Below are 16,120 nucleotides of genomic sequence, written 5' to 3'. Positions count from 1 at the left end.
CTGTTGTGAAAAGGCTATCGCTACCTAGTTTACACCGTAGAAGAACCAATGAAGCTGCTCTAGTTGCCATGGTGAATCAGTGAATCTGTGATAGCGGGGTCAGTTTGAAGGAGCCATGAGCGCGCACTTATCCAGGATAGGTTTCACCTGGCTTGATGAATCCGTGTCTGCTCATCCTGGCTTGGTCTTTGTGCAACCAATTAAGCATGTACGCTCTTGTTTTGGATTCATTGAGCGCAGCTCAGTAACTTATCCTGGATGTCTTAATTCTGCTTTTGTGCAACGGGTCCCAGGTGTCAGCAGAACCTAGAGGGCATTCTAGTGTTGGTGCGCCTGCAACCTTGAACAGGCATGGGAGCATATGCGTGAAACTACTGTCACAGCAGAGTTTGGGCTATGTGTCTTTCACAGAAAACAGGGGCCTAAGCAGAGGTAGACTTGTTGGTCATGAAATCACTCATGGAAAAATATCAGGACACACAAAAATACAGAATAACTCCACAACATGAATTGAGCCTGATACGTACAACGTTCCTCTCCACTGGGCCTGTCACGATAACTCTTTTTGCTGCACAATATATTGTCCCAGAAAAAATACTGCGTATACAGTGTAGTTGTTGCAATATTTTAGGACATCACTTTAAAACAACTCTAACAAATATGAAAAACTAATGAAACAACAACAACAACAACAACACAGGGCAGCCATTATACGCCAGCTTAAGGTGGAGGGTGAAGGAGTGAATGAGCCAATTACATTGGGGGGATGATTAGGGGGCCAGATTGAATGAGCCAGGTTGGGAATTTAGCCAGGAAACCAGGGAACCCCCTACTCTATGCGATAAATGCCATGGGATCTTTAATGACCGTCACTGCACTGGAGCATTGGGATCGATATTTTTTGGCCAGAGGAAAGAGTGGCACCTACAGTACACGACATGAATGTAAACGTAACATTCGGGCAATATCGAGGTTGGAAAAAGCTATTGTCAATAGTTTAATTAATTGTGCGATAAGGCGATAATGTACTTATTATGACAAGCCTATTCTCTACTGGGTCGTACATTCATGCCTTTATCCTCATTAGGCATGACAATAATGGGTTGCTCCTGCTGTGAGAACAGCAAGTCAATCACCCGCGTGTGGAGATTGTTAGTGGAGTCGATGCTTTCACTTATTCTCTGCTGCACTCGGATCAGTTCTTCAGCCATGCCAGAGGAGCTTGCGGCCTTCTCGGCCACCGCCGAGGCAATCCGGGCTACACTGCGGTTGGTCTCGCAGACCTCCAAGTAGAGGAGTCGGTTCTGTTGTGCCAGCGAGCGAAAGCCCTCACGGATAGCCGCAGCCTGCTCCCGATGGACGGCTAGGAGCTGCTCCTCGAATGGGCTCAAGGACGTGAACCGCGTTGGGATGCTAAACGTCCTCCATGCGGAGGGCGAGACCTGTGTCCCTGGCTGCAGGCTCAGTCGTGAGCGTCGTCTCGGTAATTCACCGTTAGGTGTTCCACTAATGGGACTGTCCCGTACAGCACCTTCAGGTGCTTCTGCTTTGACAGCGATCTGGAACTGCTGATGAAACAGAGATGTAGAACTGGATGGTTCTGAGGTCGGTGAGGACGTTAGATATGAATCAGAGGACTCGTGAGGGAGCGGGTCCTGCTCCAGCGGGGCCTGATCACCAGCAAACTGCTGCTCTTCCTCTTGGTCTACAAAAGCCAGAAAACAGTATAGATATTAATAAACGTTTCCATTTTAAAGTTCAAAAGTAGGAAAGTGCATAACAAAGCAATGGAGATACTTTGCTTCTTCTTGCACACAGGTAAATGGGAAGGAAAACACCACGAGGCCTAGAAGACATGGTATCTTAATGAATGACAAAAAATGTAGTGGCATTACAGCATAAAGCTACTTTCTTTACACTTCAGAAATGTGCATAATGGTTCTCATTCTCTGATATTTGTTGATCAACAGCAAATAGTAAGTAAAAACATCAAGATATTAATCTCAAAAGATGTTGATTAAAAAGCATGATTACTGCACAAATGTGCCTTGGTCTGGTCACAATAAAAGCCCACTCTAGTACAGTTTTATCACACAACACAATGCCACAGATATCACAGGTTTTGAGGGAGCGTGCAATTGGTATGCTGACTGGTATGTTCACCAGATTCCAACTTATTTGGCAATTTTGAACCAGATCTTGCACTTCTCCTGAATGGTTAGACAGTTGGTTTGCCTGGTAAGTGCCTGTTCTTGCTTGGTCACCTCTGAGGTCGGCATCAGTGAACGTGAACGAGCACTTGCGAAATTGCAGCAGGACCATGAGGTCCTCTGAACAGTGTGAGCTATATAGTATAGTTTACATAAAATGGATTTGGTGGTTTAATGCTAGCACATCTCATCAAACCTATGGATGTTACATATTACGGGCAGCCGTGGCCTACTGGTTAGCACTTCGGACCTGTAACCGGAGGGTTGCCGGTTCGAACCCCGACCAGTAGGCACGGCTGAAGTGCCCATGAGCAAGGCACCTAACCACTCACTGCTCCCCGAGCGCCGCTGTTGTGTGTGTGTACACTGTGTGCTGTGTGTGTTTCACTAATTCACGGATTGGGATAAATGCAGAGACCAAATTTCCCTCAAAAGAGTATATATAGTTATACTTATGTGGTTCTTCTGATTCATGGTTCTTGGCCCTTTGTAAGTGCCATTTGACATAATCCCTTTCCTTGTCACAAAATGACTGAAAGAATTACAATCAAATATGAAACATCACATGAGGCCATAAATACTTAAATACTGAACAGTAGCCTATTTATAGAAGTCTCTTTGTATATTCATGACTGAAATGGGCTTAACTACTAGGCTAAATTTTATGACTACACTACGACTAGTCCATTGAAACCTCAGAATAGGCTACAACTTTCAGGTGCATCAATGTCAACCAATATAAAATAGCAAATTAAATAGTTGTAGCCTACTAATTTACTACTATAACACATGACAAATTTGGGCCTACAGCAACATGGTAACCAGCAGCCCGTATGAAACTACTAAAGTTTCATCTGAGCTAGGCCTACCATTAGAAGTCAAAATCTTTTGCAAACAACATTCAACACAACTCTTCTCTGGTAGCCTGGTTTCCATATGCACTACTACGCTTCACTTTGTGAGGGACGTATGGCCTCTCACCATTGGGAAAAGTGTCCAACTCTAGCATTGTAACACGCCTAGAATTTGCGTTAACTTTGTTAGGCTACGTCCTACCTCACCTGACCTTTACAAACCAATAATATCTGCAGTCAGGAAACAATGTGCCTACCTATGCTGTACATAACTGTAGGCTATACATTCTTCCGACTGCAATTGTTTTATGCAGGCGTTGCTACTACCATTTACCACAGCCACTTTCTACTTTGAAACTAGGGTCAACCCCTCTCATCACAGATTGGCCCAGCACTCTAATGGCTGAGGGATTAGTGTATTGTCAGATGTCAGACTAATATCTTGAGACTGAAACTGAACTGAACTGAACTTCAACTGAACTGAACGGAGATACTGGCAGGGCCAGGCAACTTTTCCGGCCCTTTCAGACAACATCAGCAACAAAGCTCAGGTCAATCCCTAATGGTTCTATGAAAGAATGTTCTCCATATTGATAGTGAATTTGATTCGATCTATCTGAAACAGAACCCCAAGCTCATGGGAAAAGGCCCAAAAGCTCATGCTTCATAAATTATTATTCACCCCAAAGTGCACATCAGCACAGCCAAGTGGATTGCTCCAACTTATGCATTAATTAGTTGGCTGTTACCTGAGGTTGCACTCAGATACCATAGCCTACAAATCACCATTTCCTTTTAATGTGTGATCATAAAACTCAGGATTATTTCAAGCCAGAGATGGTCCCTTGAGCAAGGCACCTAACCACTCACTGCTCCCTGAGCACCGCTGTAGCAGGCAGCTCACTGCATCGGGACCAAATTTCCCTCACGGGATCAGAAGAGTATATATACTTATACTATACACTTCACAGTAAAATAAAAAAGGGGGCCAATCTGCACGTTTAGGAGCTAAGTGGTGTAACCCAAACGGTGTCAGAAGAGAAGGGTATGTAAGAGCAGTATGTTAAGTCTATGTAGTGTAGGCCTAATTATAAGATATTTTGTGTGTGTTTAGGTTCCGGATGGGCTGAGGATAGAAGCTCCTCCTCAGTCTTTCTGATTTTGGACATGTGGCACGTGTCTACCAGACCTCAGCAGTCTGAACAGTAATTTCCCAGGGAGTGAACTGCCTTTTAAATTGCTTTGGGTACTTCACTCTCTTCTGGTGTAGATGTCCAGCAGGGCAGGGGTACTGTAGGTACTGAGCAGGATGTACCACTCTGCAGAGCACTGCAATCCCAAGCTGTGCCATTTCCATACCAGGTGATGATGCTTGGTTCTGTACAAACTTACTAGAGTGCTGGGTACACGGTTGTTACGTTTGATCCACCGGGAAGAAGTTTTTGTGTTCTTTCTGCAAGGAATGGTTTCCTCTGTTAAGCACAGACTAAACTGTCTACAACAGAGGAGGGTTGCGCTATTGCACGTCGATTCGAATAGAATGTATTCTGTGTAATGTTAACATTAATCACCAACCAATAAATAGTGGATGAATACAGTACATTGAATGTCGATTTGTACACATTCATGTGCCATCGTATAACGTTGCATACTAAGTTAGCTACGTTACTTAGTTAGCATTAACGTTAACTCACCTGAGAACGAAGGACTAACGTTAGACACAATGTCCACGCCATTCTCTGCTGTTTTGGACAACGGTCGACGTCCAAGCAGCTCCTTCAATATGTTGGAGTATGGACATGAAACTGAACTGTTGCCACTGGTTTGGTTCTTTTTCCTGGTATTGTAGTAGGCTTTTTTCACGTTCTTCCACCGAACACGGATTTGCTCGGACGTCCTTTGAAATCCAGCGTCCTCCATGTGTTCCGCAACTTTTCTAAACAGGTTGCCATTCCGTGTTTTCCTACCATCCATGTATTTCAAAATATTTAACGCTTTCAGCTGACACAGCATGAACTCTGTCTCTGCATCACTCCAAAAATGAACAGGTGGAGGTTTATCAATCGCCATGTTTGTTGTTGTTGTTGTATGGTTGTAACCATAGACAGTAAAAGGTTGTAACCGGCTTCTTCGTCTTCTTTGGGGTTATTGTATTATTTCCGGGTCAAAGCCCGAGCACCCTGTCATAGCAGTTTATTCACATCTCTGTAGGCTACGATTTCAAGTGGACTAACATTTTTACATAACAGTCTAATTTTAATCGGACAAACACAATAATTCGTTTTTTCTAACGTCATGTAAACCTAGAAGAAAATATTGTCTTTTACAACTTCAATGCTGACTGCAAACTTAGCATATCGCAATCTGCTGATTAGAGTTGGCATTATCTCTTCTCTTTTAGTATAATAATGATAATCGTCCTATGATGAAGGATGATCATGGCCTGACAACATACCTCTATCCTCTTACCAGTCCTGCAGCAGTAGACTGTATATGAGTAATAGAGTAAAAAAGTTGAAGTGTTGCTGGCCTCTAGTGGTGACACTGTAAAACGTGCACTCCTCCTTACAACAAACATGGCCTCCTCGTACAGTCAAGAATGGAGATCTGTGTGCGACACATTTCGAAATGCTCAAACTCTCTCAGATATAGAATCAAGAAAGGATCCAGAGAACGACCCATTTCGCTCTAAATACAAAGCCAGGGACCTGCTAAAGGAGATACTCACCGTGTTAAAGAGCTTTGATACCGGGGAGACCGAGGACGATGATAACGATGCTGAGTGTCAAACAGAGGAACCCGTTGACGGAGGAAAGGGGGAGGCGTGTGGAAGGCGCTGCCCCGGGGATTCAAATGCAGGAATACGAGCTGCTAAACTCGGGGTGATCGAATACTACCTTGGTGTTAACCATGTGGAGACTGAAGAATTATCGGCTGGCGAAGAACACTTGATGAAATGCATGAAACTGCTGGATAGGTGCACGATTACGCAGGAGAACGTGTCTTTGTGTATCCAGGCCAGGGTAGGTTATGTGTGTTCCACTGCTAATGCTCGTATGACGAAGGTGTGTTTGTATTCACATTTAATTGTGTATTAAGCCTGCATTGCTTTAAGTGTTTGTTTGATTTGATAGAATCAGCTTGGAATTCTGTGGGCGGGCAGGGATGAGACCGAGAAAGCCCAAGGATTCCTAGAGACAGCGGAATCGATATACATACGCTACATGAAAGAGGTGAGTAGGTTACCATTGACATTGCTACATACATTTCTGTATTTTCAGAGAACCGCCAGTTTCATGAAGACATTGCTTTGTGTGTCAACTGAGACTTGGCCTCGTATTAATCTGATACTACTGTGGTATGCTTTTTTGTTGTAAGGTTCAGGTCAGTCCTCCCTGAAATATGGCCTTATCTTGCCTTTTATGAATTGTCTGTCTGAGTGTAGAGGCTATAGCACAGGATAGCCTAATATCGCATGAAGCAGTTGTTCTTTGTATTGGAGTTTGTTTGACTTTTGTCTTACATCAGAATGACTTCATTGTCATTTGCCACAGGATGGCCAGCCACCCATGGACCTAACAGAGTTCTTTGTTGGAGAGGAAGATCAACTGTCTCAACAAGAGAGGACAAAAAGGTGATGCATTCAACCCAAAACAAATAATATACCTCAATGTAAGCATCCCTGTCAGTTAAGGGTCTGAGTTGCTTCGATTTCAACCTCATACAACTATTTATTGTATTATTTTCTTTCCATATGCCATGTCATGACTTCAGTCAGAGAGTTTAGTGAAAATATGAAAACCATAGGCGACTCTTTGTTTATGGTATGTGGGAGACGTTTTTGTCCAAAGCCACTTACAGTATATGACTAACATTAGTATTAGTACAATAGTAGTTTCAAATAAAGTTGTAAAGTCTATATCATAAGCATAATAGTAATTTTGCAATATACTTCCACACAGATTTGAGCTGGCTTACACCCACACATTGTACTACCTGGCACAGGTGTATAAAAACCTGGAGCAGTTTGAACGGGCTGGGAAATACTGCCACAGCACCCTACAGAGGCAGCTGGAACTCAACCAGTTTGTTCCACTGGAGTGGGCCATCAATGCAGCTACTCTGTCCCAGTATTACATCACTAAGGTACGGAGACACGGATCCCTACGAGAGATGCTTACAGTTCTGACAATGTATGACTTTCAAAGTGATGTATAGTATAAGTATAAGTATATATACTCTTTTGATCCCATGAGGGAATTTTGGTCTCTGCATTTATCCCAATCCGTGAATTAGTGAAACACACTCAGCCCACAGTGAACACACAGTGAGGTGAAGCACACACAAATCCAGGCGCAGTTCATACCAGTGTTGTTGTTTTTAATGTAAACTTTACTCAGTGTCCCAGGGATAGAAAAACTCCCAGGTAGCATCTCTGTGAGTTAGTCTGCCAGTAACAGACTTGAGAATGGAAGATGCTACTTTTGATGATGCAGCACCTATTATTATGACCGCCGCTAGCGAAGCAGTCATATAATGATTGTCAAAGTTTTTTTTTTTTTTTTTCCCCCGTCATCTACTTCCTGAATTTTTGGTCAACGATACCCGGGACACCGAAACACCGGTGCACATGAAATTTGGTGGGTATGTAGCCCCACTAGACTTTTACGGAAAAAAAATTGTTTTTCCTAAATAACTACCTGAACCGTGGCACTGAGGATGAAGAATCTTTTATGGTATGTTGGTCTCAAGGGCCCACATCAACCTGGCCCATAATCACTCATTTGTGATTTGCACCCCTCCCCCAGTAAAAAATGAAAATGCAATATCATTCTGCTTTAATTGCCCCTATCTTCAGTTAACATGTTCAGAACTGCACCAAATTCTCTGGGGGTATGCCAAGTTTCGTAGAATTTCATCCATGGGGGGGTCTAAAAAAAATTAGGTTATGTGTACATTTAGTGACTGCACACTCATTGGCCTGTAGATGGCGGTGCACACATATACACATGCACACACACAGGCACGCACATACTATTGGTATTAGAACGGCTGATACATAATTACAAATTCAGTAGGATTAAAAGAAAGCCAAATATTCATCATCATCATCATGGCTGCATTTCCAGTATTGGCGATACGTAGTCGTTTGTCCACTAGATGGCGCATCGTTGCAGTGAGACGTAATTTTGTTGGAAGTTAAAAGCATAGACAGTGGTTAAAAGTGGGCTGGAAAAACAATGGACGCTTCTTACAAGGACTAGTTTACCGCAGAGAACGTCTAATAAGGATATCCGGTGTTCACATGAAATGTAATTTCCATTTCTTCTTGAAGCCGAAATAAATCTGAGGATGTTTATCGGACATGCTTGGTTTTATTAATCTTATAATATCAATAAGGACCTAGGTACAATAATGTTACTGTTAGCGTTGGTTGAGTGATGGAGGCCAATTTGATTGATTGCATTTGTAGAAAACTATAAATGTGGTTATACCAAGCAAATGGATAGCAGCACTGTAATTGTATCTTTCGACTGTCATTTGTTGCACGGCTACAAAAATCATTCTGGACATTTAGAAGTGGCTACTTCATTCGCGCTTTCCTTGACTCATGGAGCTGCGTGAATTTTATTACAACTTTTCGCCACGATATTAAGTCCGCTTGATACTGTAAGGCGTAAGCCATTGGTTTCCAAAGGAGATTTTATTTGTGTCGCCAGCGAAGCCTATTGACAATTTATGTTGTAAATAGGCCTACCTTATAAGCCTACCTCTACCTGTAGCTTAGGGAAGCTAACAGCTTTCTATTAGGATCTAGTTTGTTAGTTACAGTTTTGTCATAACTCCCTGGAGCATTTTTGCATTTAGAAAAGCCAGAGCGTGGATATCTCAATCGGAAAATTAAACAATATCGGGTGCCTATGAACTAGGCTGGGTGAACCCAGCCTGATCTGCCCGCTATTTATTTTTTGATTTCTTAAAAGATTGAGCTTGGTCTGGTGGAAGCCAGACTAGCCATGGACCTCAGTTACACAATGCAAGGGAACATGAATCAGCCTATATTTGCACGAACAATAACGGACATCAGCTCTTCAACTTTGGCCCGTTCAAATGTGTATGAACAGTCTAGCGACGCATTTCATCAAGGCCCATTTGGACATGTCCGTTATTTGCACCACTGGTTAGATGTAAAACAGCATTTCGTTTCAGACTACTGTTACTTAATTTGTGCATTGACAATAAAGTATCACATGAACTAAAATCTTATTTAGAAGAAGAAACATTCACAAAAAATCCATCCATCCAAAAATGACCTTTGTTTTTGATAGCTGTTGAAAACGGCATGGAACTGACAGAGATGTTTTTGTTTATTAATAAATAAATAAATAAAAATATAACATTATGCTGATACCTTTTGCTTTTCCCAAATACAGCCTACAGGTGTAAGTGACCTTTCATCAATCCAGTTGCAATGGATGAATTGTGATGAACTGCCCTACTTGTGATTGTTTAGAGATTTTAAAGGTTTTATAACAATGCTACAACTTCTTTGGCTATTCTACAATCTATTCACCTTTTCAGTGCCAGTAGGCTACTTTCTGTGCAGCCGCACACACACACACAGGCATGCCAAACAAGCATACACAAAAGTTTCAAGAGTGGGGGATGGAGTAAAAGATGGAGACAAATTGAAGTGTGATTTATTTTCGCGGAACGGATGTACAGGACTGAGCGGCGGTCATATTTTGTACCGCTATGCGGTACATCTAGTTTATTTATTGTATTTCATGAGCTGATGGAATGGCTGTATCAATGATAATGTAAGGAGGGTTGTACGCTACACATGAAGGAAATAGAAGGGTCTTGTCTTACCTAAAACAGCACACCATGCTATTTGTGTGGTGCTACTTACAAGTATTGTAAAATAACCTCACAGGCAGATATCACGACCGCCATGACTGCAACAAGAGACCAGCCCTAAGGCATATTATATCATAGATGATTGATTCTATGAGAAACACTTAATAGTTGGTTGTAAAAGCACCAGGACATTCATAGTCTGTGTTCTTTCTGTAATTGTTGTTTTTTACATTTTCTTTTTTTTACTTTCCCCCCCTAGATTTGTCAATGACTTTCTGCTGCTCACTGTAGCTAATTGCTGCTGCTGATCTTCCTTGTTGCTGATGTCTTGTCCCACAGACCCGGTACATGGAGGGACGGCACTGCCTGGCAGCGGCCAGCGTTATAGCAGGACTGGCTGGGGAGGTTCCTTCTGAAGCCGCTGCCCAAGAGAGTAAGTTCCCACACACCAACACGGGAACATATTGAATGAGGCACACTGTAGTCACCCCTAAGTCAGTTATTACTTCTGCTGAGGGTCCTTGGAAGGGGAAGTATTGAACACATTATTGTGGGGGGTACACAGATGGGAGGCTGTAATATTAAAAGGATAACTCCATTTTCACATAGATCTCTGTTTCTTGAGGTCACCAAGCAAGTACTGTCGGTACAAAAAACGAGCTAGGTAGCACCGATTTTTTTTTTTTTGTAATGACAGTACTTGCTGCTACTGCTAAAAGCCTTTTGGGCTGCCAGTGAAAAGCTGCATTTGTATATATTTCAGTATTGAAATCGGAATACAATGACTTACGTAATGTGTATCTTTATCTGTATCTGTCTATCTGTCTATATATTCACAGTGCTTCTTCAATTGTGTGTGCATGTGTTTGTGTATATTACACGAGACAGAAATGTTTTGTACGTGGAAAATATATAGCAGTTTGTGTGATCCCTTTTCAGGTGAGATTGAGTATGAGAAACGTGAGCAGCTTCGCCAGAAGAGGGCAGAGATTGCCCGCTGTTGGATTAAATACTGCCTCAACCTCATGCAGGATGCTAAGAAACTCTTGGAGGTAAAGCCATACAGTGATGTATACAATCTCAGTTAACCATCAGCCTTTCAGTATATATTATACAGGTGGGTCTCAGAAAATTAGAATATCAAGAAAAAGTACATTTCCCCCCCTAATTTATTTCAAAAACTGAAACTTTCCTATAATTTAGATTCAATACACATAAAATGAAATAGTGCAAGCATTCTAAACTTGATGATTACGGTATACAGCTAATGGAAATCAAAAATCTAGAATCTCAAAATGTTAGAATACAAAATCTATTAGCTCTAATCAGCTAATTAAGTCAAAACACCGGCAAGCCTTTAATCTCTCTGTCTGGGCAGGGCAATGAACTTTTCCAAGATATTCTAATTTTGAGACCCACCTGTACTATACACTACTCAAAAGTTAAGGATATCTGGCTTTTGGGTGAAATTTAATGTTTCAGTACAGAAAGTGCTGAAACATTGAACTGTTGGACATGCACATTCAAAAGTTTAGAGGAGGTCACATTAAGTTAACCTGTACAGTTTATAGTGGATTTTAGGTTCATCCTGAAATTTCCCCCGAAAGCTGAATATCCCTGACTTTTTGTGATTAGTGTATTATGTTAACTGCAATGGAGATGGGTTTGTCTATGTTTTGTTCCATCTGGATTTAAAAACTCAAATGGTCAGTTTTCTTTTAATGCTGATCATAACTGTTTAAAGCATACTCTACAGCCGGAGGCACATATTTTTTTCTGGTAAGTTCTCAGCCAGTATCTCATAAACCTGCCACAACTGAAACCAGCAATCTATGATGGGATGTAGCCAGGAGCCTTGCTTTGTAGCTGCTGAGTAAAGCAATTTCAGGGCATTCATCATTTACATAATGTGACCTATGCAGTCAGTATTTCTTTTAGAATTGTCTTTAACTGAGGTGTACCAAGACAGGAGATGAACTGAGAGTGGATATACAGTCTTGAAATGCTGATACAGTCTTAAATGCTGATATACTTATATCAAGAGATCTAAAGTACTAAGACTGAGCTCAGAACATACCAGCACTCTGGAAAAGACCCCAGATATTTCTTTGCTTGCAGGACAACATTGTTCAGCTGGGTTTACACTGGGTGGACAGCTCCTACTAAGTATCTAAAGCCCTTGTGCACACCAGATGTGTTGCATATGCATGGCGGCTGCGTAACATCTTGATTTTTATGAACAGTTGGAGCCCTTTCTGAGAAGCGGCTCTCTAGCAGGCAGAATGAATGCTTTAACCTGTTAATGTGGGTGCCCAAATGAAAATGAAGACGTTGTGCTGCTGTTGTGCACATACAGTATTACCACATCTGGTGTCTACAAGGCCAAATGCTTCGCCCAGTGCAAGCCTACACTCCATTACGTTCCTAACAGCACTTTTTTACATTGACACACGACACAGTATTAACAGACGGCCCAGCATGCCGGTTTTGCATGCCAACTTTAGTGGTTATCTGTGCAACACAGAGCCTAGGCGCTTTTGATGTTATGCTAAAACAGTTGTTTTCTCACACATTGTTGCAATTTTGAGGTCATTTTTGAAAGTTTTAATCTAAAATAACGGCATATAGCATATCTTTGAAAAGCTTGCGATTCGTCCCTTGTGCTTGCAGGACAACATCGGCGAGCTGGACGTGGACCGCCAGGCGGAGCTGAGCCGCGTGCGGTGCAACGAGGAAGAGGAGCGAGAGCGTGAGAGGAAGAGCACGGTGCTGTTCAGCTCCAGCGACACCTTCGACTCCATCTGCGCGCTGGAGGACAAGGTGAGCTGCGTCTTCCCGCTGGACTTCGAGGAGGCACGCGCCGTCTTCCTGGTGGGCCAGAACTACGTGGGCCAGGCCAAGGAGTACTTCGAGATGGACGGTCACGTGACGGACCACATCGAGATCCTGCAGGACCACAGCGCTCTCTTCAAGGTGCTGGCCTTCTTCGAGGAGGACCTGGAGCGACGGTGTAAGATGCACAAGCGGCGAGTGGACATGCTGGAGCCCATCTGCAAGGACCTGAACGCCCAGTACTACCTGCTGGTGTGCCGTCAGCTGCAGTTCGAGCTGGCCGAGACCTACTACGAGATGATGGACCTGAAGCTGGCCGTGGCCGACCGCCAGGATGATCTGGACGCACACACGGTCAAGAAGTTCAACACGCTGTGCTCCGCGTCGATGAAGTACTATGAGAAGTTCCTGGACACGGCGCGCTCTCCCGACGGCAAGTTCCCCGACAAGCTGGAGGATGAGGTGCTGCGTCCGGCGCTGGTGGCCAAGTTCCGCGTGGCGCGGCTCCAGTCCAAGCTCATCTCGGCCAGTCCCACTGTCCAGATAGAGAATCTGAGCCGCTCGCTGGAGGCTTACCGCTTCGTGGTCCAGTACTGCGAGGAGAACCCCGAGGCTCGGCCCGCCGTGGAGACGGAGCTGGAGCTCAGCGAGGAGATGGTCAGCCTGCTGCCCATCAAGATCAACAGGATCCGCGCCAAGATAGCCGTCAACTGAAGCTCTGCTAGCTTTAACAGGATCAACTGAAGCTCAACTAACGTTAACATAGTGCCCCACACATGTGACTGGAAATGCTAAAGCATATTTGTTGTTTGTTTGGTGGGTTTGCACACGGCTAATCGATTTATTTTGCACTGTTAAAAACACTCTTCTTCCGGATTGTGTGTGTGTGTGTGTGTGTGTGTACTCACACGGTAAACACATCCTGACACTAGTGAGTTTGTTGTCACTCTTTGCCTTTTCCCACTGACTCCTACTGTAGGTGGGTATTCCAAGTACGTGGCTTAATGACAATCTGGGTGAGTTAACTGAGAGTAAGTGGTAAACCTCCTAAATAGAAGAGCTGTATGGCTTCATTCTCCTAACAAAACAATGCCATAGGGCTCTTGTTGTAGGAGGTTTACCACTTACCCAGGTTTGTCATTAAACCACATACTCGGAATACCCCCCTGATCTGTGTTCTTTACTAAAGCTCCTGTGTAATTTAAACTTGAACTGCTCATCTCACTCATAATAATAACATAGTGTCCCCCCCAATGCCATTGTCAGCTTGGGACCAATGCAGTATGAGCTGATAGTGATTAGAGACTCTGCATGACCTCTCCATTTTTCAGCCCACATGTATCTGCTAATAAACACGAGTCATACAAATGCAGTGAATGTTGTAAAATCTACAATCTTACAACACTGTTTTTGTTTGTTGTAATTACAAATTAATTTAAAAGAATGCTACATTAAACCTTGTGCTCTAAAGTTATCTTGGCTCGCGTGTAGTTGTTGCAGATCTTTGGTGCTAGTTTGTCATGAAGGGTAACATTTTTAAATCACACCACAGACACCAATACATACATAAACATTAAAGATGTGGGTTTTCAAGATTTGAGTCCTTGACAAAAAGTATTTCCCATTGATATTATCAAATTTCGGAGTGGATCATTTTCTTCTCCACCACTGCCCTGCAGTCTGGAGAAGCTAAATTAAACTTTATACTTACACAGCCTTTGTGTAGAGACCATCCCAAATGCGCTACATGCAAAGACAAACCAAATAGATCATAATTCATAACAAGGAGAACATGACCTTGTTCACTTGTTTGCACATGTTAAAGTTATTCCAGATTTCACCATCTCAGAACTGAACTTAATCTTATGTAATGGAATTAGAAAACTGCATATCAGCAACACCCTTTATGACAACTTTCTGGGTGCATCAAGTATCATAAAGCAAAAAAGCATTTAAAAGTTGAACTGACTTTATAATTGAATACTTCTACCAAATCATGTTTTTGACCTTTCACTTCACATATTTTAAGAAATCTTAATCCTACTATTTCAGTTCTTGTCTTGGCCTCTCGAGAAATTACCAGATGGTGTTTTCCACTGGTATATTTTGATATTTCCTGTGAACAGACAGCAGAGGGGGCAAGCACCGTGTTGCATAAATGTGTCATAAACTACTGAAGCATGTCGGTGCAGTATGCATAATGGCGTTACACTTTTCTATTGAAGGTTTTTTCAATAAGTCATTAAGGTGTTTTTATGTTTCTCACCAGCATTTCTAAATGATTGATGGAACAAGGCTAATTTCAGAAGAACTGACTTCCTCTGTGCACCCCATGGTGTTGAGTTTCAGTTGGAAAACACCACAAGTTCCTCTTCACACACAGATGTCCATGAGATGCTGTCAAAAATGTCTCACCAACATGTTGATGCAATTTTTAGATATCTGATAACGCTTTACCGCATCAGGTGCATTGACAGCATGTGTTCTCATTAGCCTCACTTCCGTGTCCTAAAGTCAGACCCTAGCCAAATGAGAACATTTGTGGTGCACTCTTTCAGTGTTTTACTTGAATCTTATTCATGTAATGTGTTGAAGTTTAAACCGGTAGATTCACATAGAGTAAAGATATGTTTTATTTGACTTTCCTGTGTGTATGAAGCACATTTAGATAGATAGATAGATAGATACATAGACAGATAGATAGTAACTTCATTGTTGAAGCCGTGCTGTCCATTAGTAGGCTAGTAGACTGGGTGCATCTGCGCACTTAGTAGTGTCTGAGCTGCCGGGCTGAGCATTTCCTGATAAACCCGTGGAACATCAAGTGCTCATTACACATCATCAGATAGCAGTTCATCTCATTTCCTTTTAGGCAGAAAGCTGCAAATATTGCAGTGAGTGTGTGTGTGGGCATTTACGTGTTGAGAATTGATTTGCGTGTCATTGACATTTGTAAGGTAAAGCATGGCACCGTTTAAAACATTGTGCCGAAGCACACAAATCAGATCATTTCAAGTGGTAGCTTTCCGAGTATACAAAATTACAGCCTACAGGTACTGTTTTCTGGCTTGGTCATCATCACTCTGAAATTGCAGGGGTGCACAGAGGTTTTTCTTTGGGGAAGAAACAGAGTGCTGTGTATGATCCTCAGAGAGTGACAGAAACACATGATAAGCAAATACTCACCTCTACCAAGCATTGCATTTAGAGTTGCGGGGAAAGGACTGTTTTGCTCTTTGTCTGCATTTAGAATTTAGAAGGCCAAAGGCAGTTGATATCACTTGATATTGGTAGAATGGCCAGCTTTTCTAGAGGTTAAAGAGCCAAAGGCATTGCCCATTTATACTTGTCCATTTATACTAA

General features: G+C 42.5%; 2 protein-coding genes across 2 annotated transcripts; one reads left to right on the top strand and one right to left on the bottom strand.

Annotated features, from left to right (window-relative positions):
• Positions 1–5,518, bottom strand: LOC121685315. The gene is made up of 2 exons (XM_042065769.1): positions 4,759–5,518; positions 1–1,705 (listed from the first exon to the last, which is right to left on the bottom strand). The coding sequence occupies exons 1-2, from the start codon at positions 5,132–5,134 to the stop codon at positions 1,044–1,046; spliced, it is 1,038 nt and encodes a 345-aa protein (XP_041921703.1). The 5' UTR covers positions 5,135–5,518; the 3' UTR covers positions 1–1,043.
• A 55-nt stretch (positions 5,519–5,573) lies between these two features.
• Positions 5,574–14,231, top strand: LOC121685314 (kinesin family binding protein). The gene is made up of 7 exons (XM_042065768.1): positions 5,574–6,087; positions 6,199–6,297; positions 6,619–6,698; positions 7,027–7,210; positions 10,265–10,358; positions 10,865–10,977; positions 12,596–14,231. The coding sequence occupies exons 1-7, from the start codon at positions 5,641–5,643 to the stop codon at positions 13,469–13,471; spliced, it is 1,893 nt and encodes a 630-aa protein (XP_041921702.1). The 5' UTR covers positions 5,574–5,640; the 3' UTR covers positions 13,472–14,231.
• Positions 14,232–16,120: the final 1,889 nt, after the last annotated feature.

Source organism: Alosa sapidissima, chromosome 16 (genome assembly GCF_018492685.1).
Source record: "Alosa sapidissima isolate fAloSap1 chromosome 16, fAloSap1.pri, whole genome shotgun sequence".
NCBI classification, from domain to species: Eukaryota; Metazoa; Chordata; class Actinopteri; order Clupeiformes; family Clupeidae; genus Alosa; species Alosa sapidissima.
The sequence above is the reverse complement of the archived record's forward strand: the minus strand, read 5'-3'. Positions and strand labels throughout refer to the sequence as shown.